This window comes from Haliotis cracherodii, unplaced genomic scaffold (assembly GCF_022045235.1).
Source record: "Haliotis cracherodii isolate W230 unplaced genomic scaffold, xgHalCrac1.p SCAF_9, whole genome shotgun sequence".
Classification (NCBI taxonomy): domain Eukaryota; kingdom Metazoa; phylum Mollusca; class Gastropoda; order Lepetellida; family Haliotidae; genus Haliotis; species Haliotis cracherodii.
Genome location: NW_027266343.1, coordinates 51508833 through 51532892, shown reverse-complemented (window position 1 = coordinate 51532892; position 24060 = coordinate 51508833). Strand labels below are relative to the sequence as shown.

Sequence of the window (24060 nt, the reverse complement as noted above, 5' to 3'; positions counted from 1 at the left end):
GCCATTTTAAATACCCCGGCAGTGCGAGTGACCGACTGTTGGTCCGATATTCAAAGCGCGGCGCAAATGTGTCTTTTCAAATTTTCTTATAGGTGTCCTGCGTACTTACAACATGGCGCTTGCATTACCATACGTTGAAGAAACTGTTCCAAAAGGATCTTGAGCGTCGATGCTGTTACGTTTGCAATCACAACAGCAGGAACATGTTGTTAATACGTATGCACAGAAATGTCAACAATGCCCATATTTGGGCATATATCAATATTCATGCGCAACCAGATTTTGCAACCGGTTTCAGTTTGTTCTGCCAACGAACGAAAGTTGTTATGTATTTACACCTAAATATATATTTAACGTTGGTAATAAATAAAATGCCACACTCATTCGCTCGGTCAGATACCATAGGAAGTCCACTCGTTTCATAAAAATTGTATCTAACGAGAATGGGTGTAGTATTCTCTATGGATGCCGAGGTTTTTTTTGCTGACGCACATTTTCCTAAGATCGGAAAAGTGAAGGTTGTGCGAGAATTGCGCTCACGCGGCACTGGATATACCTCTGGCTATAAAATTACGCAGATGTGGAGAATATTAAATTTCCTATTTGATGGTGTAAATTTAACTGCAATTATTAAACCGGTTTTAACAAAGACACGTCTAAGTGTTCTCCGAGAATTTTTTCTGTGTTGAAAAATAGTAACATTTCCCGCTTTTTATCGTACACCGATAAAATTAATGTGCCACGATCATTATCCCCCGCCCCAACGGAGTTGGCGGGGGAGATAGAAAATCGGTTCCGTCCGTGTGTGCGTGTGTGTGTGTGTGTGTGTGTGTGTGTGTGTGTGTGTGTGTGTGTGTGTGCGTGTGCGTGTGTGCGTCCCGAAATCGTTTCAGGAGTATAACCCAGAAACCGTCAAATATTTCTCTACGAAACTTTGCATGTCTATCAGACTCATGCTGAACTGGTGCCTTTTGCTATTTAGGAATTTTATACATTTTTATGTTTTACGTTTCCATGGCAACAAGTTGGACTTAGGTTCCATAAGGGTGTTGTTCGTTTCGGGAGCGTAACTCAAAAACCGTTAAATAATTTCTTACAAAACTTTGCATGTATACCAGACACATACTGAACTGGTGCCTTTTGCTATTTAGGAGTTTTATAAATTTTTATGTTTTACGTTTCCATGGCAACAAGTTGAACTTAGGTTCCATAAGGGTGTTGTTCGTTTCCGGAGCGTAACTCAAAAACCGTTAAATAATTTCTTACAAAACTTTGCATGTTTACCAGACACATACTGAACTGGTGCCTTTTGCTATTTAGGAGTTTTATAAATTTTTATGTTTTACGTTTCCATGGCAGCAAGTTGAACTTAGGTTCTATAAGCGTGGTGTTCGTTTCCGGAGCATAACTAAAAAACTGTTAAATACTTTCTTACAAAACTTTGCATGTCTACTAGGCACATACTGAACTGGTGCCTTTTGCTATTTAGGAATTTTATAAAAAAAATTTTTTTACGTTTTCATTGCAACAAGTTGGACTTAGGTTCTGTGAGGGTAGGGTTTGTTTCCGCTGCATAACTCAAAAACCGTTCAATATTTTTTCATCAAACTTTGCAGGTCTGTCATGCTGAACTGGTGCCTTTTGCTATTTAGAAAATTTAACCAAGGCATTGAGCCTTGAAAACCGTATTTATATTTCATCACCAAACTTGGCAGATAGATAGAACTAGCGGTGAACTGGTGCCTTTTGATTGTTTGGGATTTTTCAAAATATTATTTTTTGAGTTTCCATGGCAGCGACTTTGATTTAGACTGAAAATGGCGGTAGTCCTCGTTTCCGGAGCAGATCTTGAAAACCGTACTTATATTTCTTCATCAAACTTCGCACATAGATAGATCTAGTGGTGAACTGGTGCCTTTTGATAGTTTGAAATTTAATTTTTTATTATTTTTTGAGTTTCCATGGCAACGACTTTGATTTAGGCTGAAAATGGCGGTAGTCCTCGTTTCCGGAGCAGATCTTGAAAACCGTACTTATATTACTTCATCGAACTTCGCACATAGATAGGTCTAGTGGTGAACTGGTGCCTTTTGAAAGTTTGGAATTTAATTTTTTATTATTTTTTGAGTTTCCATGGCAACGACTTTGAATTAGACTGAAAATGGCGGTAGTCCTCGTTTCCGGAGCAGATCTTGAAAACCATACCATATTTCTTCACCAAACTTGGCACAAAGATAGATCTAGTGGTGAACTGGTGCCTTTTGATAGTTTGGGATTTTTCAAAATATTATTTTTTGACTTTCCACGGCAACGACTTTGATTTAGACTGAAAATGGCGGTAGTCCTCGCTTCCGGAGCAGATCTTGAAAACCATACCATATTTCTTCACCAAACTTGGCACATAGATAGATCTAGTGGTGAACTGGTGCTATTTGATAGTTTTGTGATTTAATCTTTTTTTGTTTTTTTTAGTTTTTAATGGCAACGACTTTGATTTATACTGAAAATGGCGGTAGATCTCGTTTCCGGAGCAGATCTTGAAAACCGTACTTATATTTCTTCACCAAACTTGGCAGATAGATAGATCTAGCGGTGAACTGGTGCCTTTTGATAGTTTGGAATTTATTTATTTTTTATTTTTTGAGTTTCCATGGCAACGACTTTGATTTAGACTGAAAATGGCGGTAGTCCTCGTTTCCGGAGCAGATCTTGAAAACCGTACTATATTTCTTCACCAAACTTGGCACATAATGTCATCTCACAGTATTGAATACATTTCCTTTCTTGTTGGTAAGTTCTGCATTGCTTGAGTGTATGTTCCTCCAAAAGTGTCATGGACACAGTTGTTGCATTCACTGACTAACTTCATGCAGAAACACAACTCATTACAAATACAACAGTGTAACTGATCTTAAACCTACTCAACTGTATAAACACTATATATTCTTGTAAACCATACTCTGTACTTCACTTGCTTGACCGAAACCATCGCTCCTAATTGTAATAAAGAAGTTGTTCGTCCATATGTCTCATCCTTACTCATTACAAATTCAGTTACATATTCTATCATAAACTGCAGATGGAAAAACAACGACAGTAATAACTTTTTTTAGTGCTGCAATTAGGCCATTTACATTGCACACAACCCGACATGTCATATTGGCGAGGGATGTGAGTATTTCATGCTTGTTTACTTTATCATAAGTGAGTGAGTGAGTTGGGTTTAACGCCGCTTTTAACAGTATTCCAGTTATATCGCGGCGTGTCAGCTTAATGTGGGAGGAAAGCCCGAAGTGATGCAGGTCTCAGACGTTTACCACTTCGGTGAAACCCACGAGCACGGGTATGGTGCTGACAAACCTAGAAACATAATTGGGGCGAACCGGGATTCGAACCCACAATCATAGGTTTCTGGCGAGCCCAAGGGACGCGAATCGCGGCGCCTTAGACGACTGGGCCACCCGTGCCCCCCCCCCCCCCCTTTTATCATAAGAGAGAGAGAGTTGGTTATTTACTTTTTCATGAGAAAAAGTTGGTTATTTAATTTTTTTCATAAGAAAGATTTGGTTGTTTACTGTTTCGTTAGAGAGAGTTGGTTTTTTACTTTATCATAAGAGAGAGTTTGCTACTTACTATATCTAAGGAGAGAGTTGGTAATTTACTTCATCATGAGAGAGAGTTTGTTATTTAATTTTTCATAAGAGGGAGTTGGTTATTTACTTCATCATTAGAGAGTGGATGACTTACTTCATCATTAGAAAGTTGGTGACTTACTTCATCATTAGAGAGTGGATGACTTACTTCATCATTAGAGAGAGCTGGTGACCTACTTCATCATTGGAGAGAGCTGGTGACTTACTTCATCATTAGAGAGTTGTGACTTACTTAATCATTGGAGAGAGCTGGTGACTTACTTCATCGTTCGAGAGTTGATGACTTACTTTATCATTAGAGAGTGGATGACTTACTTCATCATTAGAGAGTTGGTGACTTACTTCATCATTAGAGACTGGATGACTTACTTCATCATTAGAGAGAGTTGGTGACCTACTTCAACATTGGAGAGAGCTGGTGACTTACTTCATCATTAGAGAGAGTTGGTGACTTACTTCATCATTGGAGAGTTGTGACTTACTTCATCATTGGAGAGAGATGGTGACTTACTTTATCATAAGAAAGAGTTGGTGACTTACTTTATCATTTGTGAGAGTTGGTGACTTACTTTATCATTAGAGAGAGTTGGTGACTTACTTCATCATTAGAGAGAGTTGATGACTTACTTCATCATTAAAGAGAGTTGGTGACTTACTTCATCATTAGAGAGTTGGTGACTTACTTCATCATTAGAGAGTGGTTGACTTACTTCATCATTGGAGAGAGCTGGTGACCTACTTCATCATTGGAGAGAGCTGGTGACCTACTTCATCATTGGAGAGAGTTGGTGACTTACTTCATCATTAGAGAGAGTTGGTGACTTACTTCATCATTAGAGAGTTGGTGACTTACTTCATCATTAGAGACTGGATGACTTACTTTATCATAAGAAAGAGTTGGTGACTTACTTTATCATTTGTGAGAGTTGGTGACTTACTTTATCATTAGAGAGAGTTGGTGACTTACTTCATCATTAGAGAGAGTTGGTGACTTACTTCATCATTAAAGAGAGTTGGTGACTTACTTCATCATTAGAGAGTTGGTGACTTACTTCATCATTAGAGAGTGGTTGACTTACTTCATCATTAGAGAGAGCTGGTGACCTACTTCATCATTGGAGAGAGCTGGTGACCTACTTCATCATTGGAGAGAGCTGGTGACCTACTTCATCATTAGAGAGTTGATGACTTACTTTATCATTAGAGAGTGGATGACTTACTTCATCATTAGAGAGTTGGTGACTTACTTCATCATTAGAGAGTGGATGACTTACTTCATCATTAGAGAGAGCTGGTGACCTACTTCATCATTGGAGAGAGCTGGTGACTTACTTCATCATTAGAGAGAGTTGGTGACTTACTTCATCATTGGAGAGAGCTGTGACTTACTTCATCATTAGAGAGTTGGTGACTTACTTCATCATTAGAGAGTGGATGACTTACTTCATCATTAGAGAGAGTTTGTGACTTACTTCATCATTAGAGAGAGTTGGTGACTTACTTCATCATAAGTGGGAGTTGGTTATTTACTGTTTCATTAGAGAGAGTTGGTTATTTACTTTATCATAAGAGGGAGTTGGTTATTTACTGTTTCATTAGAGAGAGTTGGTGACTTACTTCATCATTAAAGAGAGTTGGTGACTTACTTCATCATTAGAGAGTTGGTGACTTACTTTATCATTAGAGAGTGTTGGTGATTTACTTTATCATAAGAAAGAGTTGGTGACTTACTTTATCATTTGTGAGAGTTGGTGACTTACTTTATCATTAGAGAGAGTTGGTGACTTACTTCATCATTAGAGAGAGTTGGTGACTTACTTCATCATTAAAGAGAGTTGGTGACTTACTTCATCATTAGAGAGTTGGTGACTTACTTCATCATTAGAGAGTGGTTGACTTACTTCATCATTGGAGAGAGCTGGTGACCTACTTCATCATTGGAGAGAGCTGGTGACCTACTTCATCATTGGAGAGAGTTGGTGACTTACTTCATCATTAGAGAGAGTTGGTGACTTACTTCATCATTAGAGAGTTGTGACTTACTTCATCATTAGAGAGTGGATGACTTACTTTATCATAAGAAAGAGTTGGTGACTTACTTTATCATTTGTGAGAGTTGGTGACTTACTTTATCATTAGAGAGAGTTGGTGACTTACTTCATCATTAGAGAGAGTTGGTGACTTACTTCATCATTACAGAGAGTTGGTGACTTGCTTCATCATTAGAGAGTTGATGACTTACTTCATCATTAGAGAGTGGTTGATTTACTTCATCATTAGAGAGACCTGGTGACCTACTTCATCATTGGAGAGAGCTGGTGACCTACTTCATCATTGGAGAGCGCTGGTGACCTACTTCATCATTAGAGAGTTGATGACTTACTTTATCATTAGAGAGTGGATGACTTACTTCATCATTAGAGAGTTGGTGACTTACTTCATCATTAGAGAGTGGATGACTTACTTCATCATTAGAGAGAGCTGGTGACCTACTTCATCATTGGAGAGAGCTGGTGACTTACTTCATCATTAGAGAGAGTTGGTGACTTACTTCATCATTGGAGAGAGCTGTGACTTACTTCATCATTAGAGAGTTGGTGACTTACTTCATCATTAGAGAGTGGATGACTTACTTCATCATTAGAGAGAGTTTGTGACTTACTTCATCATTAGAGAGAGTTGGTGACTTACTTCATCATTAGAGAGAGTTGGTGACTTACTTCATCATTGGAGAGAGCTGGTGACTTACTTCATCATTAGAGAGTTGGTTATGTTAAAATGGCAATGAGTCATGTATAAGTCATGTATAGATGACTTCTATCATCGTAGTGTGGTTGCAATGAAGCCATGGCATAGGTATAATGTCACTTTAATAATACCATTAGGATTTTCGGCGAACTTATTGCCATGTCACTAGGTATTGTCATGTCATGGAACTATGTACGAGTGTAATGTATTGTTCAACATCTCAACTATTCCACCTGTCAGGCAGAGGGATATAACAGAACTTATACAGTACACTATAAGTTGTAGCAGGATCACGAGAAATCCACGTGCAGTCTGTCTTGTTTATGGCGGGGTATAAAGGATATATTCTCCCCCTGAGTAATTTATTGCCCTTCAGGGCGGGATACATAGTATTGTATCAAGATCACGTGGACCAATCAGATCTCATCATTCTGACATGGATAAAACGCCGTATATTACATGAAACACATGCATTTTCAGAAGGCTGAAATTAGTTGATCATCATGACTGGCAAGAAGCGAGTAAACAATGGCCACGACCTGGATCTTGACAGAGGAGTAGAGAAGCTGGTTGACAATGAGGATGAAAGACTGCACTATACCCTGATTCAAAACCCGCCGTGTGTGGTGCTGTTCAGTGCTGCCTTACAGGTATGGGATCAAGTTATTTATATATTAATCAGATGACCCGTGATGATCCGGGTTAGAATAGGTCTACAGCAACCAATGCTTGCCGTTACTGGCTTGTCGTAAGAGGCGACTAACGGGATCGAGTGGTCAGGCTCGATGATTTGGTTGATGCATGTCATCGTATTTCATTTATGTAGATAGATGCTCATGATATCAGTCACAGGATTGTCTGGTCGATTATTTACAGATAGCCATCATATGGCTGGAATATTGCAGAGTGCGACGATAAACAACAAACAGCACAGTTACTGAAATTATTAACATAGGCAGAGACTTAAAATGCGTGTATTTTACACTGAAAGAAATAAGATTATTTGTTTTTACTAAACAGCTGCTCCATTTGATATAAAATAAGGTGACAAAAATATCAGAGCATGTATTTGTGCAGGGACTATGTAAAACTTGAGAGACCCGTGAAGATCCGGGGTAAAATCCGGGGTCTTCAGTAACCATTGCTTGTCGTAAGGGGCGACTAACGGGTGGTCAGGCTCGCTGACTTGGTTGATGCATGTCATCGTATCCCAACTGCGTGGATCGATGAACATGATGTCAATAACTGGATTGTCTGATCAAGACTCGATTATTTACAGATTGTTGCTCGATCGTGGCGCCATCAGTGGCAATTATGCGTTAAGTCCCTACTATGTCCTAGCTATTTACCAACCAAGCTCTGTAACTTTGCTGATTGTGCGTCGTCGTTCACGACAGAGAGGCACGTTGATCATAATATCGATCACTGTTTGTCTGACCCATACTACTATTTGGAGACCGCCGTGATATAAATGTTGACAAACAAACCAAAACACAACACAAAGTAAACAAGTGATGTTGGTACTTCCTTCCCCTTGCAGCACATCATGATGAACCTTGCCTTCACGGTAGCCACTGCCTTCATCATCTCAGACGCTGTGTGCGCAGCTTATGACAGTCCAATCAGATCGAAGCTACTTTCCTCAACACTGCTGATGAGTGGCTTAACCACGCTACTTCAAACGGTTGTCGGTATCAGGTGAGAAGATAAAGGGCAAACCCGAGGGTTTGGTTAACAATGTCAACACGGGGGAGATGGACAAACCCGATGGCAGGCCCCTAGTGTTTATATTATTAACCAAACCTGAGAGAATATATGTCTTATAAACCGTAACAAATCTGAAACAACTTTATCAAAAGAAATTATATTCCAACACTCCCCTTGAACCTCAGGAAACGGACGTAATATATCTCGTGCTGGCGAACATGTGCTTGAAAAAATGAGATTCTTAAAAGCATTGTGATTTATCAGCAGCTCTTTAGCCTAGTGGTTCACTCACCAGACTACAGATACGAGAGTTGCAGGTTCGATCCCACTGAATAGAACTAACATTGTCTCAAAAAGCGATAACTGACTTTGAGTTTACCATATGAAAACAAAATGGTCCATTCTGAACAATAAAACATTCGTTCATATAGATAGTTGCAAAAATTGTAAAATCACAAAATGCACTTTTCTCAAAAAGCTGTATCCGTGTATTGTAAATACAAACTATGACCAAGGAAACTGTGACATTGCCTGTCGTCAATCAATGCCTGTGTTAGGCGTCTTCGTGTCCTTGATTAGAAAACACGACCGTTATCTTTTTACGCTACTCTGTGGAACTCATGCTGTCCTCGAAGCATGTCCTTCCATGTCTTGGAAAGGGTTTTGTCGATTTAGTTCCTATTGCCTCAGACCAGAGACACGAAAATGTCTAAGGTTAGATGGTTTGTTGGTTAACGCCGCACTCAGCACTATTCCAGCTATATGACGGCGGTTTGTAAATAATCGAGTCTGGACCAGACAATCCAGTGATTAATATCATGAGCATCGATCCACGCAAGTGGGATGACATGCATCAACCAAGTCAGCGAGCTTGACCACCCGATCCCGTTAGTCGCCTTTTACGACAAGCATAGTCGCCTTTTACGGCAAGCATGGGTTGCTGAAGACCTATTCTACCCCGGATCTTCACGGGTAGGAGTCATGTTAACAAGATTTATATTAACAGCGTGACTGACCCATTGGACATATTTTCCAGACTGCCGATCTATCAAGGGCCATCAGCCTCCTTCTTTCCGGCACTTCTAGCCCTGCAGAACAACCCTGAGTGGAAATGCCCTGATGGTGAGTGAGTGAGTGAGTGGGAAAGAGTTACGGAATTGCAGGTGTTATTGAGTATTTGATACTCGAAAAAATCATATTGAACCCGAATATTTTCTAAAAAACATTACTTATATGGTGAGTATGGTTATACGCCGCTTTTAGCGATATCCCAGCAATATCGGGGGGGGGGGGGGGGGGGGGGGGGGGGGGGCACCAGAAATTGGCTTCATACATTGTACCCATGTGGGGAACCGAACCCGGGTCTTCGGCGTGACGACCGATAGCTTCAACCACTAGGCTACCTCACCGACCCCATTACATATTACCTTTCCACGCATGCCATGAGTTTAGAAAATATTCGATTCTGATCTTTCAGTCTGAGGTTTCTAATTACAACAACCACGTTGAAACAGCTGATTTGACGCCCGCATAACCGCGGAAGCTAATATTTACAGAAAAAAGTGCATTATTCCCTTCCATTTTCGGTTAAGACATTATGAAATAATGACACGTACAATTATAGGTTACACATTTCAGATTTTCTATTTACGAAAGGGGGGCACGGGTGGCCCAGTCGTCAATGGCGCCGCGATTCGCTGTGCAGAGTTGCGTCCCTTGGGCACGCCAGAAACCTATGATTGTGGGTTCGAATCCCGATACGCCCCCATTATGTTTCTAGGTTTGTCAGCACCATACCCGTGCTCGTGGGTTTCACTGAAGTGGTAAACATCTGAGACCTGCATCACTTCTTGTTTGAGTACTTTGTAGAACGTTTTTTCACCTTACCGTAAATATCAATATTGATGCTTGTACACGATCGTTTTCAAGGCAATTTAACCAGTATGGCCCAAGGCGGCAACACGTCCAGTCTCAATGGTTCGGCAACATCAGACCTGGCCTTGCTGTCTGAAGAAGAGAAATTGAAACAGGTGCATTGAATGTGTGTAAATGTTTTGATTAGAGAAGGCAGAACTGAAACCGATACATTGCTTAAAGGTCAGCAAAGCTTTCAAAAGGTTTTATGGTAGACATGTAGGGGACATTTCCAAATTTGAAGTGACGAGACCTGTGAAGATTCCGGGGTAGAATAGGTCTTCAGCAACGAATGCTTGCCGTAAAAGGTGACTATGCTTGTCGTAAAAGGCGACTAACGGGATCGGGTGGTCAGGCTCTCTGACTTGGTTGATGCACGACATCGATCCCAAATGCGTGGATCGATGCTCATGATATTAATCACTGGATTGTCTGGTCCAGACTCGATTATTTACAAACCGCCGTCATATAGCTGGAATATTGCGTTCGGCGTTAAACAACAAACCAACCAACCAAATATGACGCATCAGTGACAACCATGATGTTCAGTGCAATTCCCTATTTTGACTAGTACAATATGTTCGCGTGTTTAACAATTGACTTGCCTTTGCATGTTTTTTTTTATGACAGGTGCGACCGATTGGTCAGGATACGCTCACCTTTTTGCGAACACTTGGTATAGTTACTTTTTTATAGTGATTCATAAACACATGCTCATGATATCGTCGGAATCGTACAATTGACTTTTCTTTTTGCAGATATTTCTTTTGGGTATGGAAAGGGTTTTGTCGTTTAAATTATATGTAAATTTCTTGATCCAAAGAGACAAATGAGACAATGTGTTTCTTTGGTTTGTTGTTTAACGGTACCTTTAGCAGTCTTCTAGCTATATGTGAGTGATTGAGTAACAAGTTAACGTCACATTGCCCGTATCTGAGAACAGTTTTATAGTTAAAAGACCTGTCAGTTTACAGCGAAATATTAGCACGATATCAACAAGTGTACATTGAAAACTGACCATTTCAAGTACTTTAACATTCAAATTAACATATACTCAAATAATCCGAGAAAACAAAAATCGATAAAACCTTGTTGATAACATACTTTTATTTTGATAGCACATACGTGCAATTATGCAGGGGAAATAATGTTGCGCTATCACCAGAAATGACGCTTCCTTAAAAATCTCAATAAGCAATTTGACAATACCAATTTAAAATTGAGAACAAAATACTCCAAAGAATTTACAATGTATTCATTAATACAGTTTGTTTTAAGTAAACTGCCTGTCAAAAGAAAACATTCAACCATGTGTTTTTTTCGTGGCTAAAGATGAGAGCAATTCCGCAATCCTCACGGGGCAGAACCATGTTTTGTTTGTTGTTTAACGGCGCGCTGAGCAATATTCCAGCTATATGACTTCAGTCTGTAAATAATCAAGTCTGCACCAGACAATCCAGTGGTCGATATCATGATCATCGATACACGCAAGTGGAAACATGTACACCTACATTGCACGTGTGTACATTTGCGAGTCCAATATTGTGCCCTGTAAGCATTCCGTGACAGAACATGGCAGAACAAGTATCCCACGTTTGTTCCACGAACTAACAGAAATTGGGATACGTTCCATTAAAATCAGCATTGGGATTCGGTACCACTCTCTGTGAAGATATCAGAAACCCTTTTAAGTGGGTCACATCAGGTGAACATTCTACTCGACCAATCTACATAGCGGCTTATAATTCTCTGTACAAACGAGCGAAGCATTCGGAACAGCACTTTCTGACTTCTGTATCACGGAACCGAACGTAAACGGTGAGTTCGGAAAGGAAAAAAAAAATATTGTTACACCCTGTTCTTTTCCAAACATTGCTACAACTGCCCAAAAAAGCGGCGTTCAAGGCCGTCAGTCTGAAAATGAAGACGGAGGGTTTTATAAAGCCTGCTGAAAACTCTGGTTAAAATCCCCAAGCATCCTTCTTTTTGATCTGTAGGTCAAAGTTCGTTCAGGGTTCATCTAACGTGACCTCTATGGGCTTTGCCAGATGTTGACGAAGAGAGGTATCGTTAGTCCGTACCAGGCAAGCCGAAACGTTTTATAAACTTGACATCTGACTCGGAGTCGGAAGTAAATATCTTATTTTAATGAGATTGTCATATTTTTCAGTTGGCGGGGAGTTTGATGACTGCTTCAATACTGGAGATTCTGATAGGCTCTACTGGTTTAGTTGGGGTGCTTCTCCGTTACATCGGGCCGCTCACAGTCGCCCCAACCATTGCCCTCATAGGGATCTCCCTCTACAAGATCCCAATAGCGCAATCCAGGCCTTCTTGGGAAATTTCTTTCGGGTTTGTATGAAAATTTCACATAACGTTAAAATATCTTTAAAATATCATTTTGAAATGCAGTTCTACGGTAATACTAAATGTCTTTGTGACAGCCAGTTAAAGAAGCACATCAATTAAAAAAGAACAAGACAAAAGAGTCGATTTTCGCCAATCGTATCGATAGAAATCCTTTAGGGACTATGAAAATACAATGAAAGGATATCTCGAGTTAATGCGGTTTATTGTAGATTTTGAAGAAGAGTAAACATTCATTATATTATTTCTTGGCAGATATATAAAAAATTATGTGGCAAACACTCTCGATGATTTGACGTTTGGTGTACCAAAGTTCCGGTTTGGTATTTATGCGTATCTTGAGGCATTTTAACTCTCTTATTTTTGAACTTTTGGGATTAATATCCGGAAACAAATGACTTGATTTCACTACAATCTTATCGTGATTGCAATGCCACTTTTCACACGTTTGTACATTGTCTGCTGTGCGGAGTAATGACTTTGGTTTCTACTGCAATAAGGGAACAAAAGAATTTATAATGTGCGTTCCTGTTACGTTCATCAATTTTTTGTCCGTTATGGCATGGAGGATATTATACAGATACGCATCAGTCATGTTGTTAGAATTAACCTTCAGCAACCCGCGCTTGTCGTAAGAGGCGATTAAAAGTTCGGGTGGTCAGGCTCGAAGACTTGGTTGATGCATGTCATCGTATCCAATTTACGTAGATCGTTCAAACATCTCTCATATCTGACTAATGTTTTCTGTTTCAGTGGGATAGCATTACTTCTCATCTTCATCTTGTACATTCCACATGTCAAAATTCCACTTCCGAGAAGGGGAAAGAAGAAACGAAGCTATCTACCGTTATTTGAACTCTTCCCGGTATGTTTGTGTTTATCATTCATTGTAAAACTAAAATAAACGTCACATTCAGGAAAAATATGTTTAATCTCGTGCATCTCGTTCAATCAGCATGATTTGCACGTGCTTTTGTCTGCACATGGCCGTATTCGTATAATATTTACATATCCCTAGGGATAATAGACTGTAGAATGTGTTATATCGAGAATGAAAATCACTTTCTGTTCAAATGTGAGGCGATCTTCGTCTACGATATATCCCAAGCAAACATTCTACGTATCCGACTACAATATTCTTATATCTTCTAAACAAATTCAAACATTTAGCATTTTTCATATTCAATGTAATGAAGCTACGCCAGCAATTGGCCCGGGAAGATCCGGGATAGAATAGGTCTTCAGCAACCCATGCTAGCCGTCAAAGGCGAATATGCGTGTCGTAAAAAGCGGCTAACGGGATCGGGTGGTCAGGCTCGCTGACTTTGTTGATGCATGTCATCGTATCCCAACTGCGTAGATCGATGCTCATGGTGTCAGTCACTGGATTGTCTGGTCCAGACTCGATTATTTACAGACCGCCGTCATATAGATGAAATATTGTTGACTGCGGCGTTAAACACACAAAGAAAACCAAATAAAAAAAACTAAAACAAAACAAACGTCAGCAATTGCAACAATCGTCAATTGAAACTATTTGTTGTTGACCTGATTTTGTTCCAAAGACGGATGGCCCACTCAAGTAGCGAAACAAAAATACTTGAATTGAAAGTCAGTGGTTAGACCAGGTGTTCGCGGAAATGTAAATAAAAGAAATGTCCCCTTCTTATTTTTGTGAAGAAATGTCTTAATTAAATCACGGAATTAAGTGTGTCTTTAACAATATACTTGATATTTTTCACATTTAAATTACGCCAAAATATAAAAACGCATGTAAACAAGTTGGCAATGGGTGTAATTTCAATTCAATTACTCAAAGTTCAAACTTAGCATCGCCAAAGACTCTGCAAGAGAATAAACCTAGACGTTCAGAAGAGATGGTAAAAAAATGCAGCGCAAATACTCGGGGTAAAAGAAGTCGTCAACGCCATCGATGTATAAAAAAACATATTATAGGCTATTCCGCAGAACACAAACTTACTTATTCATTAGTCTGTGTGTGTGAGTGAGTGAGTGAGTGAGTTGGATTTAACGTTTTGGGCAGTATTTCACAGCGTGGGAGGAAAACACGAAGCGATGCAGGTGTCAGACGTTTACCATTTTGATTACGAGCACGGGTACGGTGCTGACAAACCTAGGAGCATTATCGTGGCGAACCGGGCTTCGAACCCACTGCCATAGGTTTCTGCGTGCACAAAGGGAGACAACTCTGCACAGATAATACATGGGATTCCACTGATAGTCGCCTCTGAAAGAACTTCTCAGCATATATAAACACATATTACCTTCCTGACTGAAAAAAAGTGTGACACTTTGCAGGTTCTGTTGAGCATCCTGGTGATGTGGGCTATCTCCGCCATCCTCACCATCACCGACGTCTTCCCAAACGACCCCGATAACATCCGCTACAAGGCAAGGACGGACGTGAAGATGTTGCTGATAGAGCGCACGCCCTGGTTCTACTTCCCGTATCCAGGTGAGTGAGTGAGTGAGTGAGTGAGTTGGGTTTAACGCCGCTTTTAACAATATTACAGTTATATCGCGACATGTCAGCTTAATGTGGGAGGAAAGCCCGAAGTGACGCAGGTCTCAGACGTTTACCACTTCGGCGAAACCCACGAGCACGGGTATGGTGCTGACAAACCTAGAAACATAATCGGGGCGAACCTGGATTCGAACCCACGGTTTTCTTGCGTGTCCAAGGGGCGCAACTCTGCACAGCGATCCGCAGCGCCTTAGACGACTGGGCCACCCGTGCCCCCAGTATCCAGGTGAAGCCTTGTCTACCAAACATTGTATAACAGAATATATAGAATCTTTTCGTTGTTGTTGCATTTTAATACAGGTTACACACGATACCAGCTATATCTAGGCGACCTTTATTTAATGGAAGAAAACTACCTACGAATGGCATATGTACACAATTTAGATTTACAATTCCCATACAGTTTGCATCGTCGTAAAGATAAGAAACCGGCACATTTTCAATGTAGGCATTTGTTGCGACGTTACCATTAAATTACAACAAATATTATGTTTGGGATAACACTTTCTCAGTGAAGTACAGATTCTAGTAGTTTTAGGGGATGATCCCATCCGGGATTCGAACCCACACTACCAGAGTGGGGCACCTAATCGCCAGCACACAAGGTCAGCTATCTAACCCACCCAGCCACCGAGGCTTCAACAGAAAATGAAAGTCCGACAACTAGTCTAGATCACGTACTTTGTGTACCCCTCTGACAAGTGTAAATGGGCACGGCTCCCATGGCGGAAAGCTGTGAACACACAATGCCATTGAGAGAGTGAACACATGTAACCCGTGTTATATTTAGGATAACACTTTCTTTGTAAGTACGGATTCTCGTACTTTTTGGGGTTGAGACCCATCGAGGATTCGAACTCACTCTGCCTGGTGCCTCATTCTTATAAATCCTCGTCAACATCTTTAACCCTTCAACTTCTGTGTTCTATTGCAGGTCAGTTTGGACTACCATTATTTAGTCCAGCAGTTTTTGTTGGATTCCTGTCTGCCTTTTGCGCGTCCATGATTGAATCTGTGGGGGACTATTTTGCCACCGCGAAAGCATGTCAAATCGACCCACCGCCTGATCACGCTGTCAACAGAGGCATATTGGTGGAAGGTCTTTGCGGACTACTTGGCGGAGCGATAGGCACGGGACATGCTACAACGTCATACAGTGGAAATATCGCAGCGATATCTGTGTCAAAGGTTAGTGAGCTATTTCTTCTGTTTAACACCCCACTCAGCAATATTACAGCTATATGACGGCGGTCTGTAAATAATTGAGTTTGGACAAGACAATCCAGTGACTGGCACCATGAGCATCGATCTACGCAGTTGGGATACGATGACATGCTACAACAAAGTCAGCGAGCCTGACCACCCGATCCCGTTAACCGCCTTTTACGACACGCATAGTCGCCTTTGACGGCAAGCGTGGGTTGCTGAAGACCTATTCTACCCCGGATCTTAACAGGTGCAATGGTTAGTGATCTGTTGAAAATGTTGGGGAAATAAGTAAGTTATCTTATGCACATCTAATGCAGTACCAGTAAATTTACGTAAAATGTCCGTGTAGCGGTTTTGTGACAAAAATAAATTTGCACCAAGATCGGAGGCGGTGCTAACATTTATTTACACAATAATCGTTTTTACTTAATACATGAATTTGTATGCTATCGTTTAGCGATAATTCACACGTGAACATTTATGTTATGGACTGTTTCATGATCCTATTTTGAGTAACAAACGGTCTTGGCTGACATAACTCGCTTGACCCACAGAACACCTGGTGTTTCAGAATCCAGAGGCGAAGCTACCTTACTTGTCCTGTGTACGACCTTTCTATCATGATGTCTAACTGTAAAATTGAATGTTTGGCTTTCAAATTAATTTTCGTGAGCAATTTATTCCCAGAAAGAACTTTTGTGCATGCGTTTGTCCATTTACATTTGCCCAATCCTTGCCATATATTAAACAGTTGATTTGAGTTCATGATTGTCATCAATTGTTACAAAGGATGACCAAACATGATTTGTCGGATGTTTAAATAAGATATGAACAAATAGAATGGTTTTTTTTGGTTAAATTCTACACACATAGCAACAAGCTCTTCCCAACGTTCTAGTGTGCAGTGAACATTTGTTATTTTCCGATTTGATTGTTGATTTAATTTAGGAGCGGATTAATTACTTATTAATATTGAATTTAAATTGTTGACGAAATCGTTTTGAAGAATAAACAACAATCAAGCTGTTAGTTTTTTTTAACCAAAGGTATTTTTTGTGTTTTAGTTTCATTTTGTTTCTTTCGACAACTAGATCTCTCTGAAGCTGAACATTGAGATGAGGGGGTCGGGGATGTAGCCTAGTGGTTAAAGCGTTCCCCCGTCGCGCCGAAGAACCGGGTTCGATTCCCTACATGGGTACAATGTTCCCCGCCATGATATTGCCGGAATGGTGCCAATAGCGGTGAAAAAACATGCTAACTCACTCACTCACTTATTGAGATAACAAAAACAGAAATAATATGGATGTCGTTACCAAAAGAAATCTACTAATTTGATCCTTTCCTATTTTCCAGACCGCGAGTCGATCCGTAATGCTGTGCTGTGGCGTTATCCTTGTATTGATGGCGGTTTTCGGTAAATTTGGTGCTGCCATAGCAACCGTTCCGGATCCGACACTAGCTGGTACTATGGTCGTCCTCAGCGGAATGCTCGTGGCCATTGGCCTGTCCACCCTCAGCCATGTCAACTTGAACTCGTCCAGAAATATGACAATACTTGGAGTGTCGTTATTTTTTGGAATATTCCTCCCTGAGTGGGTGGACAGACATAGTGACTTCATTGATACAGGTACACATACAATTCTTGTTTTCTGATGACTAATATGTCTTGGAGTTGAAACTCATCCATTTATGCAATAATGATTTCGGCGAAAGCCAACTATAAACAGTCATGACATCGGTAAACCCAACTGTTTTGGCAAACAAGGCATATTGATTCGTTCGTATTAACCACCATTTGCAAACAGCATATTTCAGGCAACACCATGTGTGGATAACGAAAAACAAGTCGTTTCTGAATGTGTGAGTAGAAATACGACACTCCCCCAAACCATGTAAATCTTGATCCTTCAGTATTTATGAGTTGGAATGTACAGGATTATTTTGGAAGCAGTGCTATAACTTTATACGTCATACATTCGTTAAAGGAAGAGTAATAACATGGGCCATTGTTAGTCAAATCGACATGTCAAATGAAAATATATTTCTCAAACAGTTTGACCTCTGTCCTGATCAAATGCTACAATATTACAAAAGAGACAAAACCATATCCACTAACATATGAAATCTCTCATGAAACCAGATTCCGATTTTATCATAAACATGTGTTCATGGCACCAGGTGTACCGATGCAGCGTCATAAACACATGCAAGTACACGTGAATTGTTCACCTGCAGTCACAAAATATGGAATTGCGTCGGACATCATTTTGGTCACAGATTTGGAAATGCTCTCCACAGGTGAACCACACAGCTTTTTTAAAACGTTGGTGCCCTTGGAATAATGTATATCTCTGGATACAAGGACGAGTAATCTGTGAACAGTTTCTTGAGGGCACAAACACCCGTTGCTCATCGTAGGGCATTTAGCAACATACTGCCATCAAGCACAACAACCGTTGCTCTTCCCCCGCCGTGTTCATCCCACCCATTTCATTTCACACCCCAGGCCGTCGATTCAAATCAGTTACGGTATCTTTTAGAGCATCCAACACGTTTAGTGTAGCATTTCATGTCTTGCAGTTCCTGCCTGCTTACACGTTAGTGATGAAGCAAAGATGCATCTTGCAGGGTACAAAAAAACTCAACTAACAATTATTTGCCAGCGACACAGCACATGGGCTATGTTTGCATATGTTAGCCCGGCCACACTTTTCTTTTGTGGAACGTTTCGAGTAATGAGTGAGTGAGTGAGTTGGGTTTAACGCCGCTTTTAACAGTATTTCAGTTATATCGTGGCGTGTCAGCTTAATGTGGAAAGCCCGAAGTGATGCAGGTCTCAGACGTTTACCACTTCGGTGAATCCCACGAGCACGGGTATGGTGCTGACAAACCTAGACACATAATCGGGGCGAACCGGGAGTCGAACCCACTTTCGAGTAATGTGATTAAACCGAAGCAAGTTGATATAAAAACTTAAATTTAAATCCTACATATTACTGCATTGGATTATGGATAATCACACACTGACCGGATAATATAATAATATATTTTAAGTGTTGATGGTTTTTTTTATTAAAACCGTGCGTTGTCTCTTAATTGAACCTCCCTGTTCAAGGGTTTTCATTTTGCGGAACAGTTTATTACAAATTAGATTTGAAATCCATCTCTAATAAACCACAAGGTCAACCCCCATGTGTAGTGTAATAAAGTATAGCTATGCCCGGAACTATTTCATGATCTTTAACTAATTTAGTTAACATAACTATACTGTATTACACTTCCTAAGGGGGGAGAGGAAATTTTGTTGACATTATGTTCGTCTTGACATAAGTGTCCATCTCTCGCTTATTGTAGGTGTTGCTGAAGTTGACGGGGTGCTGAAAGTAGCTTTGGGAACACCCATGTTTGTTGGTGGACTTTTGTCCATAGTCCTCGACACCACAGTTAAAGGTATGGAGGTTGTTTTGTTTAACCTACATGCATTAAGTACATCTTATGGCTGGCGTTGTCAAAATTGATCGGACGGAGAAAAAGGGGAGGGGAGGTGAAACTGGGTTTAACGTCGCGTCCAAGATTATTGCATGTTTTTGTACTTGTCCGGACTGATGTCGATTTATAGTGCTAGCTCACTGAGATACCATGCCGCAGTTTGACATGAATACCCCGCTCAGACACACTATACCGACTCCGAGCTGACAAGTCCTTGTTTTAGACCCTTAATGCCGAGTCCCAGACAGGTTAACAACATTTATTCTGTTTGTTGTTTAACGCCGCACTCAGCAATATTCCAGCTATATGTCGGCGGTCTGTAAAATAATCGAGTCTTGATCAGACAATCCAGTGATTGACATCATGAGCATCGATCCACGCAATTGGGATCGATGACATATATCAACCAAGTCAGCGAGCCTGACCACCCGATCCTGTTAGTCGCCTTTTACGACAAGCATAGTCGCCTTTTACGGCAAGTATGGGTTGCTGAAGACCTATTCTACCCCGGAATCTTCACGGGTCTGGTAAACAACAAGTACCATCTTTTAACGTCATTTGGTGTGACGCGGCCGGGGATCGAACATCGGATCTTCCGCTCTTCGAACGGACGCTCTACCACGAGACCACAGAGGATGTCCAAAAAGTGCTGAAATGTATGAATTTGGTGGGGATTATCTGTTAAGTTTTATTTTTGACCGTAAATCCCTCAGTAATTCCGAGTCAGACCAGGCCCACGACTGTACGGTTAGCAGGAGAAGGTTTAGAGGAGAATTAAATAGTAATTGAATGGGCACAAAGGCTGATAGTATTATTAACAGTTGAATTGGAGATAACCCGTGACCTTACCCAATGAAAGCTTTAGCTTTGAAAGCTAATATCCTGACACTATATGACTGAAAGCTATATGACTGAAAATCACGTTGACCATTTTGAAAAGTGAGTGAGTGAGTATGGTTTTACACCGCTTTTAGTAATATTCCAGCAATATCACGGCGGGGACACCAGAAATGGGCTTCACACATTGTAAACCCCCCCCACCCCCCACCCCCCCTCAGCCACATCTTTTCAAAATTCAATGGAATGTGGTCCATGTGTGGTCAGTTGTGGGTTCCACATATGTCCCGCTTTTGCGATGTTTTACAATTTGACCTTGATTTGACCTTTGACCCATCTGAAGGTTGTAACTTCTTACTGCCTCTTCTCAACCTGTTTATTTCAAAATGTCATGCATTTTGGAATTTTCTTTGTAGTGGGGAGCAACACATACGTTCCGATCTCACGACATTTTACATTTTGACCTTCAGTTGACCTTCAGAGTTTCTAAACCTCGAAATTCTCAAAAATGCACTTTCGGCTCTCTCGGCTTCTCCTCTTAAAAAGGTGTTAGTCCAGAGTATTTATTCTGAAATATAGGAAACTCAATGCTGGCAGGATCGTTTGACAAGTCTTTGTTGACACTTTAAATTACATACCCAGGTGAGCTACTGTACCGTGGCACTCATTTTCTGGACATGACTATTCATTGGCAGTGGATCAGGTGTCATCGGTACTCGATAAAAGTAGGTGGTCAGCTTACCATTGAGTAAGATGGGGTTGAATGGGGTCGGACAGTGACTTGACTGATTGCGTGTCATAGTGTCCCGATGCTATTTTTTTCAACCACTGGTCTGCCTGGCCACGATTTATAGGCAGCCGTGGTAAACCCGGACTACGGCGTGAAGCAAACAAAACACTTCAACACGGTTCTTTCTATTTTCAGGAACACCGGAAGATAGGGGTCTTGTCACTTGGCGGAAGAACCAAAATGTGTCACGTGTCAAACACGGGAAGGGAGATAACTACAACATTATTTCCGCCCAAGATGCCTATGGATGGTACTTCCTGCCGCGTATCTACCACAGGCTGCCACTCATTGCAAAGCTGCCTTTTATGCCTTCCTTGACAAAATCTTCTCTATCCAACCACACTGTTTCAGAAGGTGTGGAGTTAAACTCCACCGTTGAAATGGATATGCTTTGAGCATCTGGCATAAAACGTTTTTTTTACAAAATATGAGGCATTACATTTGAAGGTGGTTTACTATTTTGCATTCCCTAAATTGTGTACTTAGTTCAATCTGTCTACTGTTTGCAATTTTCCTTACTTATGTCATACTCACTGCTACGATTAATGTAATTTTCCAGTCACTAGCCCAGGTCAGTGAAATACGTGTATTCAAACGGTTAGACAATTTGAAAATGAATGCCCACGAAGAATCTAGATGGTATTCTAGTTAGGTTGGAACTGTTTCATGTGTTTTGAATTCACCTACACAAAAGAATGCATAGTATATGATATAAATAAGTTCATGTGCTTCTCGCTTAAGCTAATAAACATTTTGGTAGCGGCATGGTTATGGTATTTGCTCATTAACGGTCCCATTAACCAAACATCCGGGTTCGAGTCCCGAAATGGGCACTGGTGTAATGTCTTTGATGTTCTAAACCGTGAAATTGCAGGAACATTGGTTAAATATGCGTCACGCCCTACCTTTCAACTCACAAAATAATTGTTTACCTAAAACATCGGTGGATGGTTCCTCCAGCCAGGGTGAATTACAACCGACGTGATGCAGCCGGAACGTTGCTGACGCCTGCGGTCAACGACATTCACCATTGAGTATTGACCATGTTCCAAGCACTGATGACATGTATTATCTGTAGCTGTCAAGCAATTTGTCCTTCTGCAGAGAGTCGGACCTTTGAGTGATACTATGCAGGCTATGGGTAACAGTCACCGATTAGTATAGAAACAACATTAATTAATTAAACAATTAAACATTGTACATCACGAAAACACAATGCCATTTAGAAAGTAGTCAAATATAACAAATGTTATTTTGGGATTACACTTTTTTTTAGTAAAGTACAAATTCTAGTACTTTGGGGGGTTGAGTCCCATCCCCGATTCGAACTCACACTGAGAGTGAGGCACCTAATCGCCAGCACAAAAGTCAGCAATCTAACCCACTCAGCCCCTGGAGTGAGTGAGTGAGTATGGTTTTACGCCGCTTTTAGCAATATTCCAGCAATATCACGGCGGGGACACCAGAAATGGGCTTCACACATTGTACCCATGTCGGGAATCGAACCCGGGTCTTCGAACGCTAAGTAACCACTAGGCTACCCGACCGCCCCCTCAGCCACTGGAAGCCACGGTGGGTTAGATCGCCGACTGTGGTGGTGTTTAGGTGCCTCACTCTGGGTCCCGGGTGGGCCTGAACCCCCCAAAAGTACTAGAATTTGTACTTTAATAAGAAAGTGTTATCACAAATTTAACATTTGTTACAATGTACATCACGTTGAAAGAACGTTCTTATTTGTGACGTTAATTTAATTTTGTCGATATTGCTTCATTTGGTGAATGATAACTCTTAGTGCACATATGTATGATCTGACGTTTAAGCTGTCCATTGTCATACAATGTGTGTGTGTGTGTGTGTGTGTGTGTGTGTGTGTGTGTGTGTGTGTGTGTGTGTGTGTGTGAGCTTGGTTTAACGCCGCTTTTAACAGTATTACAGTTATACCACGGCGTGTCAGCTTAATGTGGGAGGAAAGCCCGATGTGATTCAGGTCTCGGACGTTTACCACTTCGGTGAAACCCACGAGCACGGTATGATGCTGACAAACCTAGAAACATAATTAGGGCGAACCGGGATTCGAACCCACAATCATAGATTTCTGGCGTGCCCAAGGGACGCAACTCTGCACAACGAATCGCGGTGCTTTAGACGACTTGGCCACCCGTGCCCCCTGTCATACAATATATTGTGTATAATGAACCTTTTAAGATAGACAAATGCCTCGTCATCCAATGTGTGACGCGCATGTATACATCATCATTTCTTGTTGATTGGGACCAATTTGAGGTTTATAAACCATATGGGCTTCAATATGCAGTGTAATATCTTTTTTGATATTTGCACAGTGTGCAATTAGTGATTCTCGAAGCTGATTGGTCAGTTGAACAATGATCAGTTTTCATTGGACTACGGGACTATTTTTTCCAATCCCATTCATTCACAAATCCAAGCCTTTCATTCAGATGTTTTGCGTGCTTCAATCTCACTGATTCAAGTGTTTTAAAGGCAATAAATATAGTTTCTTATCAACAACATGATTTCACATTATTTTATTTCATTTGTTTTAAATGATCTTCATTTTACACTTAAAACCAAAACTACGTCTGAGTTTGTAAACAAACATGGCTGGCCATTTGACACCTGTCAATGTAAATGACCTCGTTAAAGCGGACGGAGGTCTGACTGACATGAATAGTTATTCGTATAATTAAACCTCTGAACACATTTAATGTCTTTGTTGTCAAAACGGCATATGGCCAGATTGATGTTACAAGATTCATATTGCGATGTTGCCAGAAACTGTT

General features: G+C 40.7%; 1 protein-coding gene across 1 annotated transcript in view; it reads left to right on the top strand.

The window, feature by feature from the left end:
• Window positions 1-22477, top strand: part of LOC139452467 (solute carrier family 23 member 2-like) — a 31537-nt gene extending 9060 nt beyond the window's left edge. Inside the window, exons 2-12 of the mRNA XM_071233959.1 lie at window positions 6882-7051; window positions 7942-8099; window positions 9145-9230; window positions 10038-10138; window positions 12193-12374; window positions 13143-13254; window positions 14709-14865; window positions 15869-16122; window positions 17497-17770; window positions 19498-19593; window positions 21395-22477. Coding sequence (XP_071090060.1) covers window positions 6905-7051; window positions 7942-8099; window positions 9145-9230; window positions 10038-10138; window positions 12193-12374; window positions 13143-13254; window positions 14709-14865; window positions 15869-16122; window positions 17497-17770; window positions 19498-19593; window positions 21395-21654 — 1827 coding nt within the window. The 5' untranslated portion in view covers window positions 6882-6904 and the 3' untranslated portion in view covers window positions 21655-22477. The remainder of the gene's footprint in view (window positions 1-6881; window positions 7052-7941; window positions 8100-9144; window positions 9231-10037; window positions 10139-12192; window positions 12375-13142; window positions 13255-14708; window positions 14866-15868; window positions 16123-17496; window positions 17771-19497; window positions 19594-21394) is intronic.
• The last annotated feature ends 1583 nt before the right edge of the window (window positions 22478-24060 follow it).